Source organism: Typopeltis vanoorti, chromosome 3 (genome assembly GCF_054136105.1).
Source record: "Typopeltis vanoorti isolate ZY-2024b chromosome 3, IOZ_Tvanoo_1.0, whole genome shotgun sequence".
In the NCBI taxonomy this organism is placed as follows: domain Eukaryota; kingdom Metazoa; phylum Arthropoda; class Arachnida; order Uropygi; family Thelyphonidae; genus Typopeltis; species Typopeltis vanoorti.
The window spans coordinates 9,522,662-9,549,381 of NC_143551.1; the positions used below are offsets into that span (position 1 = coordinate 9,522,662).

At 36.2% G+C, this 26,720-nt stretch overlaps 2 protein-coding genes across 2 annotated transcripts; one reads left to right on the plus strand and one right to left on the minus strand.

Annotated features, from left to right (window-relative positions):
- The first annotated feature begins 1,758 nt into the window (after positions 1-1,758).
- On the plus strand, positions 1,759-8,503 carry LOC150107902 (uncharacterized). Its single transcript, XM_090390534.1, has 2 exons — positions 1,759-1,836; positions 6,511-8,503. The coding sequence occupies exons 1-2, from the start codon at positions 1,773-1,775 to the stop codon at positions 6,963-6,965; spliced, it is 519 nt and encodes a 172-aa protein (XP_090246660.1). The 5' UTR covers positions 1,759-1,772; the 3' UTR covers positions 6,966-8,503.
- On the minus strand, positions 7,903-24,842 carry LOC150107903 (uncharacterized). The gene is made up of 3 exons (XM_090390533.1): positions 24,628-24,842; positions 9,857-10,006; positions 7,903-9,680 (listed from the first exon to the last, which is right to left on the minus strand). The coding sequence occupies exons 1-3, from the start codon at positions 24,737-24,739 to the stop codon at positions 9,361-9,363; spliced, it is 582 nt and encodes a 193-aa protein (XP_090246659.1). The 5' UTR covers positions 24,740-24,842; the 3' UTR covers positions 7,903-9,360.
- Between the last annotated feature and the right edge of the window lie 1,878 nt (positions 24,843-26,720).

A 26,720-nucleotide genomic window follows, 5' to 3' on the forward strand; every position in this document is an offset into this window, starting at 1 on the left:
TTAATATTAGTTTAGATCACATATGGACTAGTGTGCACAGGTTTGGTCAGCTGTTTTTCAAAAGGATGAAGAGACATTCGAAAAGGGCCACAGGCGATTTCTGGTCTCTTCAATGTTGAGTATGAAGAAATGTTGATAAGATGCAATATTCATAGTCAATTGGATAGGAGGTAGGGAGTAATATGATAGAGACGTACAAGTTGGTAAGGAGTTGTTAGGATTAACAGCGAAGAGCATTTTCTTAAAATGGTTGGAGACTGGGGAGAACCAAAGGTTATCCCTGGAAATTGTAAAAGAAAGGTGTGAGGAAGGAAGCGAGAAGATTTTTTGCATAGACAGTTGTGAATGATTGGAATGATCGTCTGATAATGTTGTGTCTGCAGAGAATTATTCACACAGCTCGTGAATGACAAAGGGACCTCCCGCACTGAGTCTTTGACTCCATGGGATTTGGCATAATAATAATAATAATAACATATTAATATATTATTATTATTATTATATATATATATATATAATATTATATATGAATATGTATTATATATCTGTCTATAGATGCGCGTGTTCATGGGGCCGGTTTGCCTGTTTTGAGGGACGAAAAATCCAAGTTTCCGGGCGAAAAACCCCTACCTCCGTATAACTCACCGGATAACTCACCTTTTGTCGAAAGAGACCAGATAAAGGTTCCTCAAGTCATTGACGGTGATCGAATCCAGGTCTTTCCGACCGAAGGACATCGTCTATAACGACTGAGCTACGGAGGCTCTAATATAATGATAATAATAATAATAATAATAATAAATCCACGCATTAATGTTGTAAATGTACATAGAGCACACTTATGAGGACAATATTTAATGTTCAGAGTTAAAAGGGAATGCTATACAGAAACTGGGCGCAGAAATTGAAGAATATCTCTTAAGAAATGAATCTCGCTATTTATTAATTTATTTGATTTTTGAAACCCTCGGAATATTTCCCAGGATTGTCTTTTCAGAAGTGTTTTTCTATGAGGAAAGTCCTTCTGATTATGGTATTTAACTTCACAGTGCGGCGTCCGTATATTTCCACTGAAGAGACAATACCCATATCGCTGAAGATTTTTCATACAAGTTATATATACGCATGGGTTCATCAGATCGTTTTTATTGACTTTATTTAAAGATGTTCTGGTGAAGAATTTGGGAATATTTTTACTAATCATGTCTCCAATTGGCTGTTTGTGTTCTATCTAAACGACAGAATGATTGCTAGGAAGCTAAAAAACGGATGTGAGTTATAAATAAAATCTATTTACAGATTTGATTTCTGTTTCCTTAAAAATTATTTTAGAATAAAAATGCTTTAAAAAGATATTTTGAGAAAAAAAAAGGGGGGGGGGGATAGCGGATTTAAAAAAGTCCTTCAAAATACCTCTTTATAGCATTTTATTCTGAAATATTTTTAAGATTTTTTATTATAATAGAGGAGAGAAAAAATTATATATATCGTTTATAATAATTTTTCTTATTTTTAATAAAAATCCTCTCCTCATACTTTTCTGTTCTGACAGCAGGAAATGTATGAAAAAAAAAAAAAAAAAAAAAGTCCACACCTACGTGCGGGACGAGAATCGGAAGACGAAATTCCGCTGGAGGCAACAATTTAATGAACGGAATTTCCTTGGCATCCCTGTATCTTAACGAGGGTGGCGCCATTCCAAAGCAAAGGCGGGGTTTCCAATTGAGACCCACACTCGGATGCGGCGAGAGAAGTCAAGTTGTGCGCTGAGAATGTTCGGAGTCAGCATGTCCGTCTGTGTGTTTCTGATTGTCGCATGCCTTGCGTCATTTTCAAGTGAGTATGAAAGTCAGTTATTTTTAAGTGAAGTGCGGGGAAATACGAAAATGATTTACGAGAAAATAATAACTTGTCATGTTGAGCGGATAACGTTAGTTCTGTGAACGGAGCAATACAGCCGAGAATACATTCAGTACTTGTTTTATTAAATTCTATCGCTGACTTCCGAGATTAAATATTATTAAAATAATAAATTAAGAAGTAATTTGTTGGATGTTGTTGAATTATTGAACGATTAGTGTTTTATCGATGTTTTCTGATCATTAAGAATTGTACAATTTCTATCTAAATCTAAGCATAATGAGGCTTTTAGCTGATATTGTTAATGAAGACTACAACTACGTTGATTGAAATAATTATAATGCACAGGGATCGTATTAATATGTTTTCAACATCTTAATGATCATTGTTAAATGTGGATGTTAGAGGATAGTGAAGGGAGCTTAAGGGCCAGAAAATATAATATCATGCAGCAGGAAGGTGGAGGACATTAAATGTTTTTGGAATGTCAAACATGACAGCATTGGATACTAATAATCCTACCTTGATTAACACTCTTTACTCATTCACTTTTTACCAGCTGTTCACTGTTTGTGGCCCCACCTGCATATAATTGCTTGAACTTAGTTTGTCTGATTCTAATTATGGTAGGAACAACTTAGGCCAAGAGGCCAGCGACGTCTGTTAATGTGTGTATGTACATGATCTTGGACCGGCTTCTTTCTGTTTTAAGGAGTGATACACGCTAACATGTTTCGCGTTGTTCTCGTTGGGACAGTGAATGTGTGTGCAAACAAAATAGCAAATCTACGATTAACTTATGAAGACTATTTTCAAAATTCGTGCCTCATACAGTTTCCTCGTTGCATTTACTTTTTAATCGCTCCTTACACGATTGTGAAAGAGGCGATGAAATGTCATTTAATGGTGTAATTTTTTTTTAATATCATGAAGACCACAGACAAACAGATACAGTGATCCAAAAAGTATGCTTATTTTCGTTCAAAAATTTAGAGCGAAACAGTATTTGAGTAAGAATTCAGCACAGTCCAAAGTCGAGAGACTTCTAGTGATGTTTGTTAAGACAGTTCTTGTTAATGCATATACCATATGCATTAACAAGGTTTAGGTGATGTGAATCAAGTGAGAACAATAACCGGATAAAACACCCACTGGAGTTGTCCTAAAACTACACACGACTTTATTCGAACCGCTGTTTGCATCCATTAAAATGGAAATGGTGAACGACCGGCCGTGACCTCCTCCTATTAATATATATATATATGTATATATATCATTCCTCTTTGCCAGTGCGTAGGTGTTCTGTGAAATGCGAACAATGAGATTCTGTAGCGATTGATATTACAGCGCAGGCCAAAGGTGGACACAGCGAATGCACTGCTACATCCACAGCCCGTTTTATTATTATTATTATTATTATTATTATTATTATTATTATTATTATTATTATTATTATTATTTATTTATTTATTTATTATTATGATATATAAAATCAGAGCTGCATTCTTTGAAAACGTTATCTTTAGAATCCTGTTTTAATGTGTTCGTTCAGAATCGCATCCCACAAAAGAACTGCTTGACTGTGATTCCACTAGACCAGAAGTACCCAAATCCTTTGAACATAAAATTAACCGAAGATGACGATTCACTTCTAAATATCTAAGAGACATCGAGGTTATTCCGCATCCAAATTCATAATCATAATCCGAAATTAAGAACTTACTGAAGTGCTCGAGTTTACAACCTTTTCTTGGTAACTTTTATTAGAAAATGAATTTTACAATGAAATCCATGATTTGAAATGTATAACAAGATATTATTCGATTTTAGAAAACTTTTAATAGAATTTTCATTGTTTTTTTAAAAAAAAAAAAATCAGCTAATGCCTTTTTATTCCCGTATACGGGAGTAGGCGAGGCCATTTAGCCCTATCTAACTTTTGGAGACTGAGTGGGCAGTTCAATCTCCACTGGTACCCAATCAGAGACAGATGGCCCAAGGCTATCACTAATTAAGCGGTACGCAGTGAAGAGAGAGACGGCTCAAATGTGCCGCCATCTCGTGGTCCCTAACCCTAACACAATATATTTAATGTCTGAAATAATGTGGGTTCTACGGTCGATTTTCTTGAATTTACAGGACGAAAAACCCGAGTTTCTGGGAGGAAAAATCTGCTTGCCCATGCCAGAGATCGACTAACTCGGGAACCGGTCGAAAAACGGCTTAGAAAAATTTCCTCTAGTCGCCGACTAGACTCGAAACCAAGTCTTCCTTCGTGCGGCCAAGCGCGGCGGTGTGCAAACAAACGCCACATCCACTGAGCTACACAGGCTCAAATTTTTTCATTGTTTTTTAATTTTTTAAAAAAAATTTTTCAGAAAGTTCACGAAATTTTGTCATTAATTTGAGGTATCACGCAAAAAAAAAAAAAATAAATAAATAAAAAAAATCAGCTAACGCCTTTTTATTCCCGTATACGGGAGTAGGCGAGGCCATTTAGCCCTATCTAACTTTTGGAGACTGAGTGGGCAGTTCAATCTCCACTGGTACCCAATCAGAGACAGATGCCCCAAGGCTATCACTAATTAAGCGGTACTCAGTGAAGAGAGACGGCTCAACAAGTGCCACCATCTCCCTAACTCTAATGCAATATATTTAATGTCTGAAATAATGTGGGTTCTACGGTCGATTTTCTTGAGTTTACAGGACGAAAAACCCGAGTTTCCGGGAGGAAAAACCTGCTTGCCCGTGCCAGAGATCGACTAACTCGGGAACCGGTCGAAAAACGGCTTAGAAAAATTTCCTCTAGTCGCCGAGACTAGACTCGAAACCAAGTCTTCCTTCGTGCGGCCAAGCGCCGTGGTTGGCAAACGCCACATCCACTGAGCTAAATAAAATAAAATAAAATAAAAATAAATAATAATATCGAAATATTTAATAGCAGATGGCACTTTGTCTCTAAACATTATGCTGTTGACTGCTAACTTTGCGGTTGTTACTAATATAATAATAATTATTATTATTACGTGACACCTCCAGGGAGTCCAAAGACTCATCGGAGGAGGGCACCACTCAATCCACTAACTAGAGCGAACCTCATCATCTACACCAACGCCATCTCCTACCCACCTAATATTTTCGCAGACAATCACAAACATCCATGCCCAAGGCAGGATTCAAACCCGCAGCCTTTTGGCTGGAGAGCAGATACGCTAACCACTCGGCCAACTTATAATAATAAACAAGCCTCGGTAATTCGAATGGATAGATTCACTTCTTTGCAATGACCAACTGGGTGGTTTCGAATGGAGCAAATGTTTGTAGCGACTGTGGAAAATATTTGTGTCGGGAGAGAGTACGTGATCGTACTTCATTTGTTTTCCACTTCGAAAATGGTTATCTGTACACACGCGCGTGCGAAGGCCTGTTGGCATTCGCAAACTAATTTATTCGTTTATTGTCATCATGATTTAGGCATACAGCAAAATTTATCACTGAACTAAGAAAACAAAACTTTTTTTTTGTTTTCAGTTTGTCGAATGTAATCTTTGACTTTTTTCATTCGTAAAAAATCATGCGATCTTCGGATTACACTTCTTTCTTGGGAAGAATTGTATTTTAACTGGTCTAGAGGCTACCACATGAAACAATCAACAGTGTTGATAGTTTGAGATCTTCTTCTAGGTTTTGTCACGTTGATTGACTGTTCGAAATATGGAAGTTTTCTATTCTGCAAGACAGAAAGATCCTGGAAGATCTTCGCAACGTTTAATATAATTTCAAATTACTTCAAAACAGTGTCAAGGAATGAAGCGATAGTCGCTAAATCTATTTCTTATTTTCTCAACATTCCATTGATGGTTTCCCAAGTTTAATACAAAATGTTCTATTTACATGGAGAAATGAAAATAAAGAACAAATCAGTGGAAGTGGCTTTTGCATCCACTGTGCTAGGCTGCCTGAAGAAGTTCAATTCTAGTAGCCGACTGAAGGAACTTTTTCCGAACCTTTCTTTCACCGCTTCCCGAGTTAGTCGATCTCCAGCACGGGCACGCGGGTTTTTCGTCCTATGAACTCAAGAAAATCGACCGTAGAGCCCACACAATCTCAGACAATAACATCCTGCTGGCTTAAGTACTGAGAGATGGCAGCACTTGTTTGCTGGTCGTTGATCGGTTGCCGCTTATAATTAGTGATAGTCATGGGCCAGCTATCTCTGATTGACTACCAGTGGATATTGAACTGCCCACTCAGTCTCCAAAAGCTAGATAGGATTAAAAGGCATTGTCTACTCCCTATAAGGTAATAAAAGTTGTTAGATGTTTTTTTTTTTTTTTTTTTGAAAACGAACAAAATGTATTCAGGTGATTGCAATTTTTTCAATTGGTAAATGTTTAGCTATCAACGCAAAAGACGAGTTAAAGTTTAACCAAACAAAATATAATCATACTAATAATTTATCTCGACCATTCAAATCCGTTCATAAATACATGAAAACCAGGATAACATGGAATTTGCAACTGCTTATACAGTTTCGACTTCTGACCTTTTATAATATCTCCATTCATCATGAAATGTTGAATGTAATCTGACATTTCTAACATTTTTTCAGCCATAAATCATATTTAATTATCTTTTGATTCCCAACAGATGCTCTTCAAAGACCAGATCGATACCAATCGCCTAGACAGAGGGAGTCATTTAATCCAAGAATTTCAGAGGAACGACAGACCCACCTTCAAAACGTCAATGGAACACTCGCCACGGACAGACTGGAGTCCTGGAAGTGTTGCAAAACCGGAGAAAGGGTGGCTAGAGAAGGAATGCAGTGTACCTTCGACATCCACGCTATCGCAAGAACAAGTAATCACATCCATCAAGGGAAATTAAAACTTCGTGGGAGAAACAGTGGAGATGCTTTGGCTAAAAGGTACAAAGAAATCGCTATGAGGATGGCAAAATGTCTCCATCACAAAACAAGCTTCCATAAATGCTGTAATTATCGTGTGGAATTCCTACAGACATTGCAAAAATGCCGCACTTTGGGCCGAAAGCAAAGACGCGAATGCAGAGCAAAAACCCGAAAAGTATATGGACGCCAATAATCAAATATCATTAATGTTTCCATGTTAACAATAATCCGAGTCATATTTGGTACCGTATTTTTTTATTTTTTTCTCTTGAGCTGTGAGCTCGGGATGAGATATTAAAAAGAGTACCGAGATTGGCTGCAGTATTAACGAGTTAAATAGAGCCCCATAAAGGTTGCAACATTAAATTATTTTGCCTCCGAAGATTCAGTTAAGCTAAGGAAACAAAAAGACAATGCGGATTCAATGCCAGTGAGTATGAAGACATCACCTTAGTACAGTGAATGTTTGCAAAAATCACAGCAAAATTTCAGATGAGTGCCCTGTCATGTTGAAATATCCATTCATCGGATATCCAGTTTTGATTCTGGTCCTATGTACTGCTCCAAACAGTATTCCACAAATTCAAACAACTGGCCACTTTCTATTAGAAAGCATTTTGAATCATATCAATGAAATAAAATACCAGAAATGAACGCAAAAGTGGGCAATGGAAGGATAATGTGAACCATGTGAGAACAATAACCGGACAACACTTCTCCATACTCTGTCCAAATTGTGCTGCAAGGCAATGTTAAGACATTCTTCTCGAAGGACAGGACACTTCCGTGTGACTTAAGCGACCCCTGGTAGGCAAAAGTTTAATGATGTCGCCTCAATTAAACGAAATGCGATAAGAGAACTTTTAACGATAGCGAAGTACGGAAGAGTCTAGATGAAAGAAAGAACCTGCTTTAATTGGATTTTTCCGGTTCAATTTTTAAAAAAAAATGTTTATGTTTTTTGCTTTTTATGTTCAGACGTCGTACACTCCATTTAAAGTAGTAATGTTTGTTGATTTATGTAAGCATCCATTATATCATGACTATTAAATATTCTTCTCTACAGAACTGCTGTGTTGAATATAAACTGTTTAGAATATATATTTTAAATTCTGGAATAATAGACAAGATGGCGGTTAATCTAGATATTTATTTTTACAATAATCTGCACCGTTCGTACAGCGTGTCACATAATCAAGAACATCTGACCGTATCGGAGAACAAAAATCTTCACGTGGATCAGACAACTGCATGCCCTTGCGAACATTTTATAATGTGTGGAGCATTGCGAGCAAAAAATCTGTGAAATGAATGGTACTTGCTTGATAAGCTGTTAATTACTTTCAAAAAATGAAACCGTCAAAATATTTCATTAGCCACGACACTCTCAGAAAATAAAATCATTAATTATTGCAATTAACACATTTCTAAACAGTGATGGTATTCGATCTCGATTCAAGCATTGCTTCTATCCAGCGTAACACGATAAATTCATTGAAAACAATAAAAATTAGCAGCATGAAATATTTGCTTTGAGTTTAAATTTTGAGACAAAACGATAGAAAATTATCTAAGGAAGGCTGAAATCTGGTGTAAGAGGGAAACTTATTGTAGAACGATGCAGAACAGATAAATGGATCTGTAAATGCTAAAAGGCAAGACTTCATCGGGAATTTATTTTAAAAATATTCATGCATTTATTTACAAAAAAAAAAAAAAAAAAAAAAAGAACTATTGTACTTTATTGTGATGGTGAATTTGGAGCTTTATTAATAGAAGTGGGAAGTGAAGGTTCAAAATAAAAAAAAAGTTTTTGTACTAAATTTTTGTTTAGCAATATACCTCCAGTGTTTTGGATTTCCGTTTTTTTTTTTTTTAATTATTATTTTACAATGATGGACATGACTGTTTCATACACGTGCGAAACTCGAAAATAAGACAGACAGAACGAAAGAAAACAACGAAAATGAAATAGGTAAATGCTTAGATTAGTATGTCCGAAGAAGAAATATGATTATATATGGAGTTCTCTAATATTTGCAGTTTAAAAATGCATACTAGAAATAGCAAAATAAGCTGTAAACTACCAAAGTCTCTGCTCTTAGAGAAATAAACCTGAGAAGATTATAGAAAACAATAAAAAGATTATTGACTATGCAAACCAAGCTAATATTATTCAAACTAATATTTAAAAGTAGGTGAAAAAATAATGAAATATTATGAGATTATTCTAATGCAGAACTCCTATGGGATGAGAAGAACGCTAGTATAACTTTTATGTTAGAATATAGTCGTTAAAAGACAGTTACACAATGTATGAAATGGTACATCTGTTAGGACTAAAATAAGCAGAAGATTTTGTTCGTATTACAACGAGCGACCTCTAGAACAACAGAATAAATGTTTATCGTTAAAGTGAAGGGGAAAAAAAAGATGTATTATGCAATGGATTATGTACATGCAACAACAAATGAAATGCTTGTACTGATACTAACATTATAAAATGAAATCGAGGTGAATTTAGATAAAATATTACATTCCTTAAGTCAGAAATTAAATAGTGTACCATTTTCACATGCTACTTCTGGTCATTTCTGGATCTTATGCTCAAATTGCCATTTCTGAGCAGAATCGTAATGAGGTGTCCTCCTTTCCATAGCTGAACGATGGCAGCATTTATGAAAGACACTGGCTCTACCAGCCACACAGTATTCGAAGGTTTTCATTAATTTATCCCCATAGTGGGGTACTTTTTCGTGTCCATAAAACGCCATTTTGCGATTATGAGCGCGATTTCTGTTTCGTAGCATAATTCTGGCAGCGTAGAAATCAGCGAAACAGTGGTAGCCTTTGTCTCCTGCCATCTTCCCGAGCTTACAGCAAGCAACATTTGTTCTTCTATCGGTTTCTGGAAGTAAAAAAATAAAATGAAATAAAATAAATGTCGTTTAAATAAATCAAATCTCAAATTCCCAATAGCTAGCTAATAAGATTTAAGAAGGTCGAGAGATGATCAATAGATGGCAGCACCTTTTCCAGTGCACTCAGGTAAAGTTCTTAAGTGTTGCTGAATTAGTCACTTACTTTTTTTGAACATATCAGGTATAATGGATTTTGGCGTGGTCATGAATGTGTCGCCTGCAGTGTCTCCATCCCCAGTTGATGTAATATCGTAAACAATTAAGTCTGCAGTAATCCTGGCTTTTTCTTTAATGTTGAGGTTCTTAAGGTAATCTGAAATTGAATGACAAAATGAAATTCATTTTTAATAAGTAATGTATTAAAGCGAACTTCTTTCATTGTTTACAAATAATGCGTGGATATAAAATATTAATTACGCTTAGAGATAACAATAATTAGACACTCGCTTGCCAATATTTGATCAAATAAAATAAGTTTAACATAACACCAACCTTACAGTGACGTAGTGTAAAAAATCAGAATTCCCACCCAAGTAGTAGTAGTACTTAGAGATTCTCTTTCAGATGATAGAAACTCTTTTTAGTGTTATTAACTAATTTACTTCAGAGAATTTGTTTAATTTATATGAAAAATATAACTACAGTGAAATGAATATCTCTAAATATTTCCACTTTATTTACCAGCAATATTCATTGTAAGTTGCATAATTAAACGTACAAATAATTGTATTTCAAGTATATATTTAATGAAAAATAATTTAATCCGGAAGTAATCTTATTTCAAGATTGATTCGTCTAATCCTTAAACAGCATCTTCGTAGCGCTGTCACGTAATATTTGGCTTCAGATTTATAATTATTGTAAATGTACACATAAATAAAATAAAAAATGAATATTAACCCATTTTTTCTATCCACTAGCGGGTGAAGACCTCTCTCATTGTGGGAGGTTTTGGGTCTGCTACTCCCGGGGTGACTTCGTCCACATTGGGAGAGGACATAACAAACATCCATACCTACATGGGATTCGAACCCACAGCCTGGGAAGTGGACATGCTACCCACTCAAGCAGCCAGACCGACTAAAGGTACATCTACCAGCTGCTAAATTAGAAAGCTTTATGCAGATGCACATAAACGTCACTTATGGAGCACACATGCAAAATACTTTGCGTAATCACGTGCCCTAGGCAACTATTTAAGAATACTGCTGGTCAGTAATTGTCAATATTGTTAATCACAATAGGGAAAAAAAGGAACTTTTTGAGTTCGCTAAAGGACTTATTATGAATGCCCATCTCTGGCTGGCGCCACGATTTTAAAAACAGCAGAACTGACTGGTTTCTCAAAAGCGAGATATCCAGGGTGTTTAATCAGTGGAAAAATAACCCGTATTGCTTGTCCACTTGTCAGGAACGAGATCGCCGTCGCCTGAGAAGGCTGGTACGAACAAACAGAACTTCCTGTGTGCAGCAATTGACGAAGCATTTAACGAAGGCTGTTACCAAAACATATCTCACCGAACTATGCGCAGGGAAGCGAAGAGGTTTGATATTGGAAGTCACATGCCTATGCGGAAACCACTGATTTCCTTATAAGCATGTGGAAATCAGTGGTATCTAGAATACCGTGACTGGACACTGGAAGACTGGAAAATATTGTATGGTCCGATGAGCTACTGTACATCATCCTGTTCTGTTCATGAGTGCCCCCGCCAAACTCTCTTCCTACTTATGGTTGGCAGAGAGTTTGGCAGGAGTACTCATGAAACAATGAACCTAGCTTTCTTTGTCAACACAGCTCAAGGTCTGGAAGTGGGGTCATGGTGTAGGACATGCTCTGTTGTACGGAACGGGTCCATTGATATTGCTGGAAGGTCTAATTCGGTGTCTGGTATGTGTATCTCCGTGCTCATCGCGTGAGATTTGATTTCTATATTTTATTTTATAATTACTTTTCCTTAAAACGCGAATTAACTAGTTTTATACTGATATGAATGAAGTTTTCATCCACCAAAAATAATAGATATAACATAATGGTCTTATGTCCTTAGTCGCCTTCCTACTAATTTCAAATTACGAAGAATGGTTTGTTCCAAACTAAAGTCCTGACAACAGAGAAATAGATGTCAAAACGGTGCGTCTTCGGTTCTGTTGCAAATCTTTTTCAAGTTCTTTCAGTGGTTCGAAGGTTATTATTATTATTATTATTATTATTATTATTATTATTATTATTATTATTATTATTATTATTATATTTGTCAATACCTCCAGGGAGTCCAAGACTCATCGAGGGAGGGCTTCTACTCTACAACTCTCCGTCTCCACCACTCAACCTCATCCGTCTACCGCATCATCTACACGAACACCATCTACTGTCCACTACGACCACTAGTATTTTTCACAGATAATCACAAACATCCATGCCCACGGCTTCGAACCGGCAGCCTTTTGATTGGAGAGCAGGATAGGATACGCTAACCACTCAGCCAACCAGGCCGGCGATTATGGACTAGATTACGAGACCACGCGGAAGACCGTTCAGAAGCTTATAATGTAACCACTTGCGTTAAAAGTGTAGTAAAGTGTTGGAATGCTGCATCTTCATGCAACATTCCAGGCATTTCTGACGATTTCTTTCATCCAAGCGGTTACTGTGTTACTGTGACGTTCAGCTTTCATTTCCCCTTAAAAACTGAGCAAAGAAAGTCCACAGAACATTGATTTTTTTTTATTTTCTGATGGCGTTGCTTTGAATATTTTTCAGGAGGAAGATAATGATGGGTGTTTCTAACTCAAGATAAATTTCTTTCGGCGGTAGCTTTAACATGAAGCGATTGGGTTCGCTCTGAGCCTACATGCACTTCCAGTCATCCTCCATCTTCCATCTGAAAATGATGCTAATAATGCGATGCCATCTTATTGTCTCACGAAGACATAAACAATGCAAACGCACCCATCATCTGCAAATGATGCGTTTTGTGAAAAAAATATTACGAAAAAAAAACATTTTCGTAATATCTTGCCACGCATGGCACTAATATGCTTCAGGTTTTGTAACCTCTCGTGTTGGAAATCACGTAAAAATGTAACCTTCATATTTCTGTGTTTTATGATATATGTATTCATCGCAATAAAAACTGTAATTTTTGCATTCTTTACTAGCACTCCAGAAAGCCTTAGAAGTATCCAGTTCCTAGCTTTTTTTAATTAAAAAAACAAACAAACTTAGAAACTAGGGAACCGACACTTATTTACAGTAAGCTTCACAAACGCCAGTGGCTTTTGAATTCACAACCTTTCGCAATCAAGAAGAAGCAGCCTTCACCATTACTTCTTGATTGCAATGAGCTATCGAAGCAGACGCAAAATGTCACCATTAAATGATAATTACACTAGAGAGAGAGAGGGAGAGAGAGAGAGAGAGCTTTTTTTGTTGCTCAGACTACAAGGAAAACTCGTGCTGTTCCTTTATTTGTAACTTTGTTTTCTTTCGCAGGATGCAAGTTGCGAAATATGTAAATATTTTAATGGAAACAAGTTTATTATATTGAGATTTTGGTAACACTTTTTGGTACATTTTTGCTTAATTTAGTAAGTCTGTTCCTTTCTCATCGTGCTCCAGAATTTTCACTGGTTCATCTCTCCCTACCACACTTACGAGGGTGGTCCGAAAAGTTCTCGGCCTAACAGTGAAAACACGAATTTATAATTTCAAAAATATTTTTATTTTTCAACATAATCTCCCTTAAGACTAATACATTTTTCCCAGCGATGTTCCAGCGCCATTATCCCGTCCCTGATCTTACTAGTTCTCAGTAAGATCTGCAAAATACCCCTCTACAGCTGCAACCACCTCTGGATTCGAAGAAAAATGCCGACCAGCGGGCTTCTTTTACAAAGAATTTTATAACGGCACGATACTCAATTTTATCCATTTCAAGGAATGCAGACAACACTTTTGCTTCAGACAGCTGTATAAAACAAACTAATTGATGGAATTTCACTAATTGATGACTTGCAATTTCACATGGATGCTTATGACAGATGTACCAACTTAGAAAAAAAAATCTTGCTGATAGTGTTGCCATCTATGGTCGAGGCAGGGAACTTTACAGACCACCCTCGTATATAAAACGATTTATTTTAATTCTTATCCTGCACTTTGATTATTAGTAGCATAATCACAGCCAGATATTTTCCGGATACTGTACTGATCACACCTCCATGAAAAGAATGAAAGAAAGAATAATATTCGTGCAGAATAAAGAAAAATGTCGATTCTCTCTTGAGATGATTGAATGTTAATGGGACAACAAGATAGCAACTTCATTTTATGGATTTTGCCGGTCGCATAATTCACGCGCCTTTTGATTTGCTCGAGGGCCAGTGTTAAACCTCAAAACTCTACGTGGATTACAAGCCATACGGAAAAGTAGACGATTTGTATTTCATTGAGTGGTATGCCTTATTTCACGAATTCAAGGAACCAAAAATGTTCGTGCTATAATTTAATCAAAGTGTATATCAAATCAATTTTATAAAATTGAAGAAATATATTTTAAGAAATTTAAATTAAATTCAGATTAATCCAGAATTACTTGCAGATTAATTGAATAAAAATCGTAAACCATTTGCCCGGTGCAGTTTTGTACACATAAATATAACTGTGGGTTTGATTCAATTGTGAATATTAATGTTAACTCGATGATTTGCTCTCATCACTCACTTACTACTAAAAATATCATTTTATTTGGATAATTTCAGATCTATTAACAAGGAAAACCCGATTCAGATACTCTTCGATGCATTACAAACATGTCGATCAAGTTAAATTTGGTTAAGGGGAGAGGGAATAGAATGACAAATTTAGGCCCCTTAATACTCCACCTGTCAACTCACATAGCAACCGTTTATCGAATCAGTCTATTTCCACACACTAACAGCATTGGAAGAAAACAGCCTCATAAATCCAACCACTTGATCCAGTCACGTTCTTTTCTTTGTCTCTTTATCTAGAGCGTGTTCTAATGCGTCCTTGTTAATGAGATCGGCCCCTTCTGACCTTGAACCATTGCTCTCATCCCAGTTGCAGTTAGATTATTCTGCTGTCAGCAGACGAAGCATTCGCTAACAGTTCAGAGGGAAGGGTTGAATCGCTTGAACGGTCTCTGCAACTAGTGCAAACTGGAACTTAATTGACGTGTTTTTCTGATCTGGTTTGGAGGTCATCTTGAATAGGAATGCAGATGAGGATACTTGCATTCCGACTGATTCCTCCGAGGTCACATGTTTTCGCAACTGAGTTTCATTTCCTCTATGAAAGAAAATAAGCTTCGTTCTATCATATTAATCTGAAAGGCCTCCTACGTTCACAGCAATAAAATTTCTTTATTGCTGTCAACTTACAAATTAGTCCAGATCACAACTTGGAAGAGATTTATTTATTCTATAAAGCTGAACAATGTACAATATATCGTAATAGTAACTGCGGCCAATATTTTCTAAAAAAAAAAAAAAAAAAAACGTTAGCCTATTCTGATATTGATTACATTAATATCAACCGAGTTGATATTAATGTAAACAGTTGTAATACAATAAGCTGTAAATTAGATTAAAAAAAATTATAGTTACTTGAAAGACCAACATAAGTTAGACATTTATCATGAACAAACCATTGTATTCGTGTACTATTTCGACGTGAGTTGGATCTTAGTCATTGGGCTGTTTGTTAATCGTTGACAATCTCCCACAGAATATTTTTAGCCATACAAAACTGAAGGGGCAATAAATGAGATCAGCAAGAAAAGAAAGAAGCAACAGAAACAAAGAAGAAGAGAGAGAGGGAGGGAGCAAAGACTGGTGTAAAAACAGTGCGTGGATGGGATGAATAACTGTTTATTGTAATTGGCTGCTAATAATTCTAGCGACTATTTCAAGTAACTGATGAAAAATGTAATTATAATGTTTCCAGAATGTGAAGTTAGCTAAATTTAATAACTTATCTTATTAAAACTCGCTTTTAGTAATTTATAATGGAAGTTCAAATTTAAAAAAAAAAAAGGAAATCAGGAACATAAAAATTTCACACTTCAAGAGATATGTCTCACTGGGAAGTTTGTCATCAGATAGAGCTTCAGTTGTTCAACATTCATATGAGGAAGTCTGCATCTTTTTTTGTCCAAAATAAATGAACTGTATTTGAAAGAAAGACGTGATGGTGTTACCACAGACTACCAGTTGGAACTGAAACTCATTCGGACTGGCTTAGTAACAAAATCAAACATGAATCCATAAAAAGTCATCTTTTTGTGCACTGGATACTGCCTATGATTACTTAGGTTTTAGGAAGGATGCAAAACTCATTTGCTGGTCTTTATTTCTAAACTGAAATTATCCACCAGGACTCTACGTGCATGAGAAAAGCGAAAGAATGCATCTTCTCCGAAAAAACAATGTACACCAAGTATGACTACTGTTCCACTTATACAGTATTCACCAATACATTCCATGAAATCCACAGAGATCTTTACAGTCTTAGTTACGATCAGCTTAGATAAAAGTAGCAATATTTCTGAATGTTCCTGAAGTACGTGGCAAAGCTAGAAGCGATTAAGAATTTCTTTTTTCTGAATTTAATCATCAGGAGCTGAATAAAAACGATAGCCGAATAACAACACAAAATTCAGTTTAAATAATTCAACGTCATATAATTCAAGTAATAAAGAAACTGCTTGAATTATATGATGCTATTTCCTAGAATTTCCAAAAGAATTTTTTGGATAACTTGTCCTTGAGTAATGTTAGGACTTCATCGGTTAGGACATTAGTGAACAAAGAAGTTATGTCCAAGCTAGCTATGTTGTCATCTTCATTAACTGTAATATCCTTGATGTATGTAACCAATTATGTAGTTTTCTTGATAAAGGATGGTGATCAGTCTGAAAAACTTTTTAGGTATTTGGCAAGATATTTTGAAAGATTGTACTTAGGAGAATTGATACCTTCGACAATTGGGCGTAATGATCGTATATATATATATATGTGTGTGTGTGTGTGAAATTTTTTTTTTACCTTGGGGATAATATATATTAAGGATACCAAGTAATTTTATTAACTTGGTTTTTTTACTCTTCCCAAGTAAGCAAAACAATTAAGTTTGCGCCTGAACGTAGTTCAAGTCTAAAAGGTAGTGCAAAACCAGGGCAACTCGTTGTAAAGGTGGATAAAGATGTGATCACTATTCTTAGTATTTCCCATAATGTAAAACACATCTCACTAGAAGATGTATACTGTTATACATTATGGGTGGGGGGGGTCACTAGCCAAACCTTTTTTTGAAAAAGGTTAAAATAAGGCTCTGTATTACTAAAAACCTTGGTATTTCAGGGTCTAGCTACTCACCGAGGAGACCTCAAAAAAAGGTTGAAGCCGGTCTGGGTAGTTACCTCCCGCACACCCATAATGTATAACAGTATACATCTTCTAGTGAGATGTGTTTTACATTATGGGAAATACTAAGAATAGTGATCAGAGCTTTAACCACTTTTACAACGAGTTGCCCTGGCGGTGTTGCACTACCTTTAAGACTTGAACTACGTTCAGGCACAAACTTAACTGTTTTGCTTACTTGGGAGAAGGAGTAAAAAAAACAAGTTTATAAAATTACTTGGTATCCTTAGAATGTATATATATATATATATTCGCTGTCTAAAATTCCTCTGGAGTTTTCGTCTGAATAGGAAGATCGTCATACAGATATTCGCACCATATTCTAAGTTCGACCACTTGTTGAGATGTGCTTTTTTTCATCTGATAAATAGCTCGACTCAAGTGACCATTCAAAGTCGGAGTATTTCTTGGTAAAAGTCGTGCAATTCCCGTTTATCATCAGTTCACAAACGAAGCACTTCAATAGCTTGAAATCAGATAAATTCGGGCCAAACGCTAAAGTCTACATCATTGGCTTCCATTATTGTTCCAACTGTTAGTCATTCCAGCTTATGTAAAAAACTAAGGAAATGATGCATTGAATTTCGCCGAACACACACACACACACACACACACACACACACACACACACACACACACACACACACACACACACACACACACACACACACACACACACACACACACACACACACACACACACACAAAGTTGAAAAGCTCTTTTAAATGTTAATCTCATTCTGCTGTCATTCGAATCCAGCTCTTACCAACCAAACGGTGGTCAGCCTTCTGACTTCGTTTGTTTTAAGCTATTTTTCCGACTCGCAGAAAGCATTCTGAAACTTTTTCTCTGATACTGTCTGAAAGTTTAACTTAATAAAGCCTCTCGATCAGTATCGCAGTCGTTACTTTGGTGTATATTGCAGCTCTTAAGAAGACATAAACCACAAGTTAATCTTCCTGTTGACAAGAACGGAAATGAATTTCAATGTAATAATTATAGACGCATTAGTTTGTTAAATCCATGACCTAACAGATCCACCCACAGACACTGAGTGGCTATAGTTTAGTACGTTAATCTCTTCTTATCGAATTCACGGCTTTGTCTTGGAATATTCGTTGCTAAATTCGTTAGGCAAGTACGAAGATTATGCGTGAGCAAATTAAATTCAACGCGATGACCACATAATAGTGCGATCTCCATGATTTTTAGTGCGGTACGATGGTGGTGTTGACTCCCACACAAATATCTAGAGCGGGTTCTCAGCCCTTTTTATATTGTTATTGTTATAACCTTGAATCTGAATTGTTTTAATGTATTAGACCATGAGTATCCAACTTTTGGGCTTGCCTGGGCCACATTGACTGAAGAGGGATCGTCATAGGCCGCGTATAAAATGTATAATATAAACAATGTATATAAGTAACAAAACAACTTCCTTTATTATTTAAATTTTTTGATTATAACCTTAAAAAAAGAGGGCACCATTAATACAGAACTAGTGAGATATTTGGCCTTGTTTACGTGAAACCAATGCATCAGTCTGATTCTATGAATGTGGTTGCAATTCGTAGTGAGCTCTCAAGGTTCTCGTCAAAAATGTTTGATCTAACTTGACTCTTCGTATGCTTCATTCTTTAAAATAGTTGTTCACAAATGTACGTACTATCAAAAAGCGATGACATGAATAAGCGTGATTGTGAAGCGAAGGATACTTTTCTCTGGGAAGATAACTCATAAAATTCTAGCAAAGAGACATGATCAAATTTCTCTTTGAGCTGAATATCTGATTGCGACTCTATACATTCCATTTGAAAATTCGAAGGTAATGTATTTATATCGACTGAAAATGGAGTTGCAAATATACAAAAGAATTGGCAATTTTTTTCAGAAAATCTTGAAACCTATTCTCAAAGTCTTGTATTAAAACGGAAAGAAAGACAGCATATTTTCGCATCACATAATAATGTTTAAAGTTTAAGATCTTATGGAGACACATTACTAACAGTCCAGGGCGGCGGTTTGGAAATCCCTGCTCTAGACTGTTTCTTATATTAATAACTGTTATTAATATAAGAGTTATTAAGTTACTAACTTCCTCTATCCTCTCCTCACCGAGGATAGAGGAAGTTACTCTATCCTCTCATCGAGTGGCGCTTCACTAAGCACAAATCTTTTTGTGCAATGGCTTCGATATCTTCTCTTATGCTATTCTTCAGATCAAATAGTGTTTTCAGCTTTCCCCTCAAAATGTTTCTCTCTCTCTCTCTCTCTCTCTCTCTTACACACACACACACACACACACACACACACACACACACACACACACACACACACACACACACACACACACACACACACACACACACACACACACACACACACACACACACACACACACACACACACACACACACACACACACACACACACACACACACACACACACACACACACACACAGCAATCACGCAATCTACTTGGCTATCTTCACAAGAATGTCTTTAGTTCCCTTTTGGTCCAATTTCCCTTCATGGCACGCACTAGTGGGATTTTTTACGTAAACAATCCTGAATCATTCTTGTGAATTCGTCGCAGTGTCCACATTTCTATAGCTAGCTGAAGTGCTTGCTTTCTTGTCGATGTCTCTACAACATTGTAGAAACAATGACAGGTGGTACAGCTGTCATTGTTTTGTATATTTGTGGTTGGTCATGGTATAGCTGTCAGTTTACCAATTGGAAACGCTGTAGACCGCTGGTGGTATTCGGTTTCTTGGCTCAAGTTGCCGACACAAATTCTTGTCCGAGTGGCTAGCGTATCTGCTCTCCAACTAACAAGCTGCGGGTTAAAATCCCGTAGTGGATATGGAAGTTTTTGATCGTGTTGGGTGGGGGATGAATTCCATCGCTCAGTGTGAGATCACCATCCAGTTTAATGGAGGCCTGAAGTGGCTTGAAAAAGTTCAGTGTTTGATCACTAGCGTAGAGTTACCGGATGATATATAAAAATACAAATATATATAAAATTAATGAAATAGAAAAATCCTTAGTCTAGCCACATGATACGATTGCACCATAGGTTTACAATAAAAACCTTCGGTGGACCAGAGTCACATAAAAATAAACAAACAAATAAATAAACAAAAAAAGCGAAGTGCTACCGATAATATCCCTTTTAGATTCTCCAAATTCTGAGAGTGTTTTGATCGTATTTTATTAAGTTGTTTAGTCATCGGAAATGAGCCTAATCGAGCATTTATTTGATGAGGTGAAAATGAACTGTTCGTGACTGGGATCTAGGGGAATCTATCACGCGTTGAGTCGATATTGTTTTCAAGTTCGAAGGTTATATTTCTATGGCTGCATAATGTGTTATGGAAAAGAAGAGGCTTGTTAGTCGAGGATCGAAAAGATTTTCTCAAAGAATGATCTAATATTCTTATGAAATTATCGAAATAAAAAAATAATTTAATCTGGAAACTCATATCATACTACTTGAAAGCCTTTCTGAAACAAACAAAAAAAAATGAGTAGAAAGAGGCAGGTTTCAGAGATTCCGTCACATTATAATATACACACACACACAAGCCACTAAATTAGAAACCTTTATGCAGATGAAACGTATACAAAAAAGGATCCTTCGAAGTTCGTTAAAGGTTTATTGTGGATGCCCGTCTGGCTGCAGTCACGATTTTGAAAGCAGCAGAGCTGACAGGTTTCTTAAAAGGTGAGATATCCTGTGTGCTTAATCAATGGAAAAATAACCGACATTGCTTGTCGGTCCTAAAACAGTCAATGTCGGTTATTTTTCCATTGATTAAGCACACAGGATATCTCACCTTTTAAGAAACCGGTTAGCTCTGCTGTTTTCAAAATCGTGACTACGACGGTGATCTCCAGGAAGGAGATCGCCGTCGTCTGAGGAGACTTGCATGGACAAACAGAACTTCCTGTGTGCAGCGATTGATCGAAACATTGAATGAAGGCTGTTCCTGACACATACGAGTATGTCATCGAACTATGTGCAGGGAATTGAAGAGGATATCGACAGTCCAACACGGTATTAAATAAAAGTTTCTAATGCAGTGGCGAGTATGTGTACCTTTCATTAAAACAATACAATCCAGAGCCTATATAAAGACATATAAATAACAATCCAAGTAGCATATAATTTATATGCTTGAAAACTATTTGATTTAAAACAAATAAAATGGTGTTTGATACAATTTAGTAACAATCCGAAATGCCAAGTTTTATCAATATGGCGATGCCAATATGCAATATGGAGATGCAGTACATGGAGATATACTGCATTTCCACAATCTTCTTGACAGATTTTTTTACCGATTTCTTAATAATTCCTGCCTGGAATCTAACATACATTTTAAGCAACGAAACATGCCCATCTGTTTCTGATATATGAAGATAAAATCAGTGACATCGCAGTTAAAATTAAATCATAATATTCTAAGTCAAATATCATGCAAGAATGATAAGATTATGCAAGTTTTCTTTCTTTTTTTTTCTTCTTCTTCACAAAAGAAGGATAATTTAAATACAAGTATGTACTGAGCAATTATAACAGAGGAGTAACAGATATTGTCAATCGGCAGCTGCTACAGACCCATTACGATATTTCCAGTTCTCAAGCAAATAATACAGCCGATTGGTCTTAGCAAATTTCATTACATATACGGAAAAGTTTCAAATAATTCCAAAAACACAATACGGTTTCCAGAGATGTAAGGCAACAACTTTCTTGGAAGATTTTACAGATTTAATCAACACTGCCTTAGATAAAAACAAAATATTCGCAATCGTCTTTATTGAACTGTCGAAAGAATTTGTCACACTAAAACATGAAACACTTCTAGAAAAGCTTAGACATGTTGAATGAGGTGACTCAGTACACACGTGGTTCAAAAGCTGCCTCAAAAACAGAAAAGAAATTACATGTATCGGATCATTCAGCAGTGCAGAGTTATCAATAACGTATCGAGTTCCACAGGTAACTGTTCTGTTTTTTTCTCTTTCACTTCTTCAGCATCTACTCGCACGATGTTAATCAGCTACTCTCAGAAGAAAGATATTCGCAGATGAAACAGCTATGGTATCCATTCATATTGACGTAAGCGCTGCCCAAGCAAACATACAGTAAACTTCATTCACCAAAACTGCGGCAAGACAAAATCAAAATTCACTAAACCTACCATACTTCCTTCCATCCAATTCTCATACGTTTCAGAAACAGTTGAGTTGCCTAATTAGCGGCTTTGGGCAATTTAATGCAGCCACATTTACATTCTTCTGCTGCATCTCTCTGTTGGCATTTTATTTCTGTAGATATGCGTATTCACAGGACCAGTTTGCCGGATGAAACATTCGAGTTTTCGGAGCAAAACTCTTCCACATCCGTATGAAACTGATTACCGTCACTTGAAGAATCCTGAATAAAGATTCTTCGCTTGGGATTCGAACTTAGATCTTTCACACCAAAGGGCACCACCTATACCGACTGACCTACGGATGCTTCCTGCAATCCTCAGACAGGATGTAATAATACCTTAAAATTTATCTTGAAGCAGATATGAATTGGAATAGCCACATAAAACCCTTACAATGTAAATTCCAGATAAATAATAGCAAGGAAGTTATACGGATTGAAAGATCTAGCTCCTACATACTTTATAATCTACACCTACATAATAATCATACTTCTACATAATTTATTTTTTATATTCTCTTACCCACGAAAGGTTCTTTGTAAACATATAGTACATTCCTATTATCGATGGGCTAAAGATTATTATTATTTACCCATATTTTTATTAATTTTATATATGTCTTGTATTTTTTTATTTATTTTTTACATAGTCCGAAAACCGGGTTCTAGAAGGCTAAATATGGAACTTTTTCAAGCCACTTCTAATAAGAGGGAGTGGTGGTTTCACGCAAGGATAAAGTTATAAAATGCAGTATGAAAATGATAAAGTTGATGTTTTGGGAGCAAATAGATGACGCCGACTTTATCTGTGTTGATATATTTATTGACATCGTATAAAATGTTAAAAGCCAAACACCAGTGACATCTCTTAACTAAATGGCTAGAACCACGTATCGTATAAGAAGACATCAAACAACCAACTAGATCAAAAACCTTTCAAATTATACGCTAAACAATTGTACACTACGAAAATACTCACTCTGCATAACCTTCAGACTTAATGCAAAACACTATACGAGCTCAAGCTTTTCAGTTCATTGATGCACCATTACATTCCTAGGTATTTGTGTGTGTGTGTGTGTGTGTGTGTGTGTGTGTGTGTGTGTGTGTGTGTGTGTGTGTGTGTGTGTGTGTGTGTGTGTGTGTGTGTGTGTGTGTGTGTGTGTGTGTGTGTGTGTGTGTGTGTGTGTGTGTGTGTGTGTGTGTGTGTGTGTGTGTGTGTGTGTGTGTGTGTGTGTGTGTGTGTGTGTGTGTGTGTGTTTCTATGCTGATACAGTTGTATATATCTGAACTATTGACAAAACAGCAACACCTGATCAAAGTCATCCGCAGATAAACTTAACACAAGCTTAGAGATTGCATTCAGTTAAGTTATATCCTAATCCATAATGAATATTATTAAAATGAAAATGATCCAGCTCATTTAAATAGAGCTTTTCAAATTTGCATGTGAAATTGTAAAATCCATTATTATTATTATTATTATTATTATTATTATTATTATTATTATTGTACTGAATTTTTAGTGACATGAAAATGTAGTAATAACATTTTGATTGTGTAATTGTAAATATTTTGTGTATGTGATAAACCTTGCGAGTTGTGAAAATAAAATTGTTATTCCTTTGGGTGAACAAGCTCAATGTGAGGCCATTCCATGGCTCGGTACACGTCCATTCTGTAACTCAGCTCTGGACGCGTTCTCTCAAACATGTTTGGAAGAATTGTAGCTACAGGATTTCCAATTTCTTCTTAGAAGAGGAGAGAGAGAAAGAGAGAGAGAGAGAGAGAGAGAGAGTTTGTGGTATAAAAGAATAAAGGATTCATATTTCTTGTCTATAAGTAAGGTGGGGAGCTGAGAAAACCCTGCTTTGATTTAAGTTATGATAACTTCTATTATCATTGACCAGTAGTAGGAACTACAGAATCTGGTGGTTCCTTTTCCTGATATTCATGATTTCTACATCTACCATAGAAACTTCCGCGATGTTGGGGTTAGGACATCCCCCTCCCCAAAATCCGGATTCTGAGAATTAGAAGGAAGTCAACTAAACATTTACCGAATATTATTTTAATTTATTTGATTATTTAATATCAAAGAATACAGCATAATACAAAGTAACCAGGAGATGAGGGGAGAAGAGTCTCAGAAATTACATGAGGTTATTTCTCTTGCACAATACAGCCATATGACTCATGAATTAAATCATTCCCTGTTACTTCCTGACATTTTATTTTGATAATCGAACCATGACTTACCTTCGAAGTACCGATATTTCACAGTATCTTCACGCATAAAGAGACTCGTTGTAGAGTACCCAAACGTCAGAAACCAAGAACACAGGAACATTACAATACTAAGCACCTTCATCTTTTTAAAAACTTAGCGAAGTGTTAAATAGGAAGGTAATTATTCTATTCTACAGGATGCTGCCTCTTACCATCACTACCCGGACGGGATGCTCTCTATCAGATTCCCGGGAAAGATATGAAACGAGCGATTGCTTTTATGTAGTTGGCATTCCCCCTCCCTCACCCCCTGTTTCCCGTCCTATAAGCATTCGCCCCGTTTTCTGTAGTCATGTGATGTGCTAAATCTTCCATCAGAGACCTTTGGATCCACAGCGCCACTCCAGTGACGGCAAAAAAGGTCAAGTGTGTTATTTGCCTACTGTGGACAATATTGAATTTCGTTCGTATCTTTCCACGTGTTTCCTGAGTTAAGCAGGTTTCGTGTGCTCTTCCTAATATGGCTTGGCTGCAGAAAACTTAAAAATTACAAAACGGAAACATTTATATAGAAATGTTTTGTGAACTAAAGCTGTCCATCTGTGCGTAAGCAGCGAGATAAATATCCTTTATAAAGGGAGAAATATTTTAACTGATTGGAAGCATTTGTTAGGACTTAAATATATTCGTGCTGATTTGTGGAGTTGAAAATATTGGGGATTCACTCAAAGTTATTGTTTCGCTGAACATCAACAGCACCTTTTTGTCAATGAACTCAGTAACCCCCACCCCATTCCCTCTAAAATAAGTACACCTTTGCCAGTGTTGTAAGTTAACAGTAAGGAGATCATGGATTGGGGAAAAGGAGTATGTCGGTTTGAAAAGGAGTATGTTTCCCTCTGCACTGAAAGATCATAAATCAAAATAAGTTTTACCAACTGTACTCACGAACCTCACCTAAGTGAAATTGTTAAGGAATTTTAAATGGAATTTTAAGAAAATGTAAAATGAAATCAAATCAGGCTTTAGAATAAGCATTTATTAAAGTAAAATCAAAGTTCGAAATGTTTACTGGATTTAGGGCGCCAACTGGGATAATTTTGCTGGAGCCCTAATTTAATATAAATTAGGTATCAGGATAATATGCTATTAACCAATGTTAAAAATTAAATAATGTGTTTATTGATTATACTTTTACAAAAGAAACTAATTATAAGAAAATTTTAATGTTTTGTTCAGCAAAATCTTTTACAATTTTAAATTGCTCTGGAGGCCCATACTGTCCAATTAGCTTTAGGCCTGCATGGAGCAGACCTAAAGCTTGGCTTAGAGCTATGAAGCCACTGTATTATGTCTGTCGAATTCATGCTCCCTGTCTGGTTTTTCCTATTTGGCAGAACGGAAACTACTGTCATCTTCGACTAATTCACCTTCAGTTGAAAAGTCTTCTCTTACAAACGTTCCTTACGTTGTACGTGTGATTAGAACCCAATGAAATTAAAATGTCCAGCCTTCCAAGTGACTGAGCTACGGAACAGCAACGCCACATGGCGGAAAATATTTAAATATTGAAAATGTTTAAATTAAATTTTCTTTTCCACTTGTAATAAACGTTTATTTCGTTGAAAAGAAGACATTCACGACAATACAAAACAAATGTAAGTTTGTTTTTTTTGTTTTTTTTAATTTCAGACTCCAATATTATTTTTGATATTTGTGCTTAGCTTACTGGTGACGTGGCTTTTGGAAAGCCTGGCCAACGGACGAAGGGAAATAATTATTTCATGAGACTCCATATCGGATCAGCAAAGTTGGTTGCACTGATAATTTCTATTTGGCCTCGAATCACGGCCAGTTTGAGTGAGCATGCTTATCTTGGCACGTTTAAATCTATAAAGTACAAGCGTGAAGTCTTCCGATGTTTCTTCATTTCTTAGAAATAGTTTAGAGGAAATTAAGTGCTCTTTTCTTGGCTCTAAATAATCAGCTGTTAACCCCTGTAGAGGTCATCTCCAGCCAATAGATAGACACTTCCCATTCCCAACCTCTACTCGCTTAAGTAATCTCGAATCGACAATATAAACATTAATTTGGCTATTTACTGTCCTTGAAGTAGGTGCAGA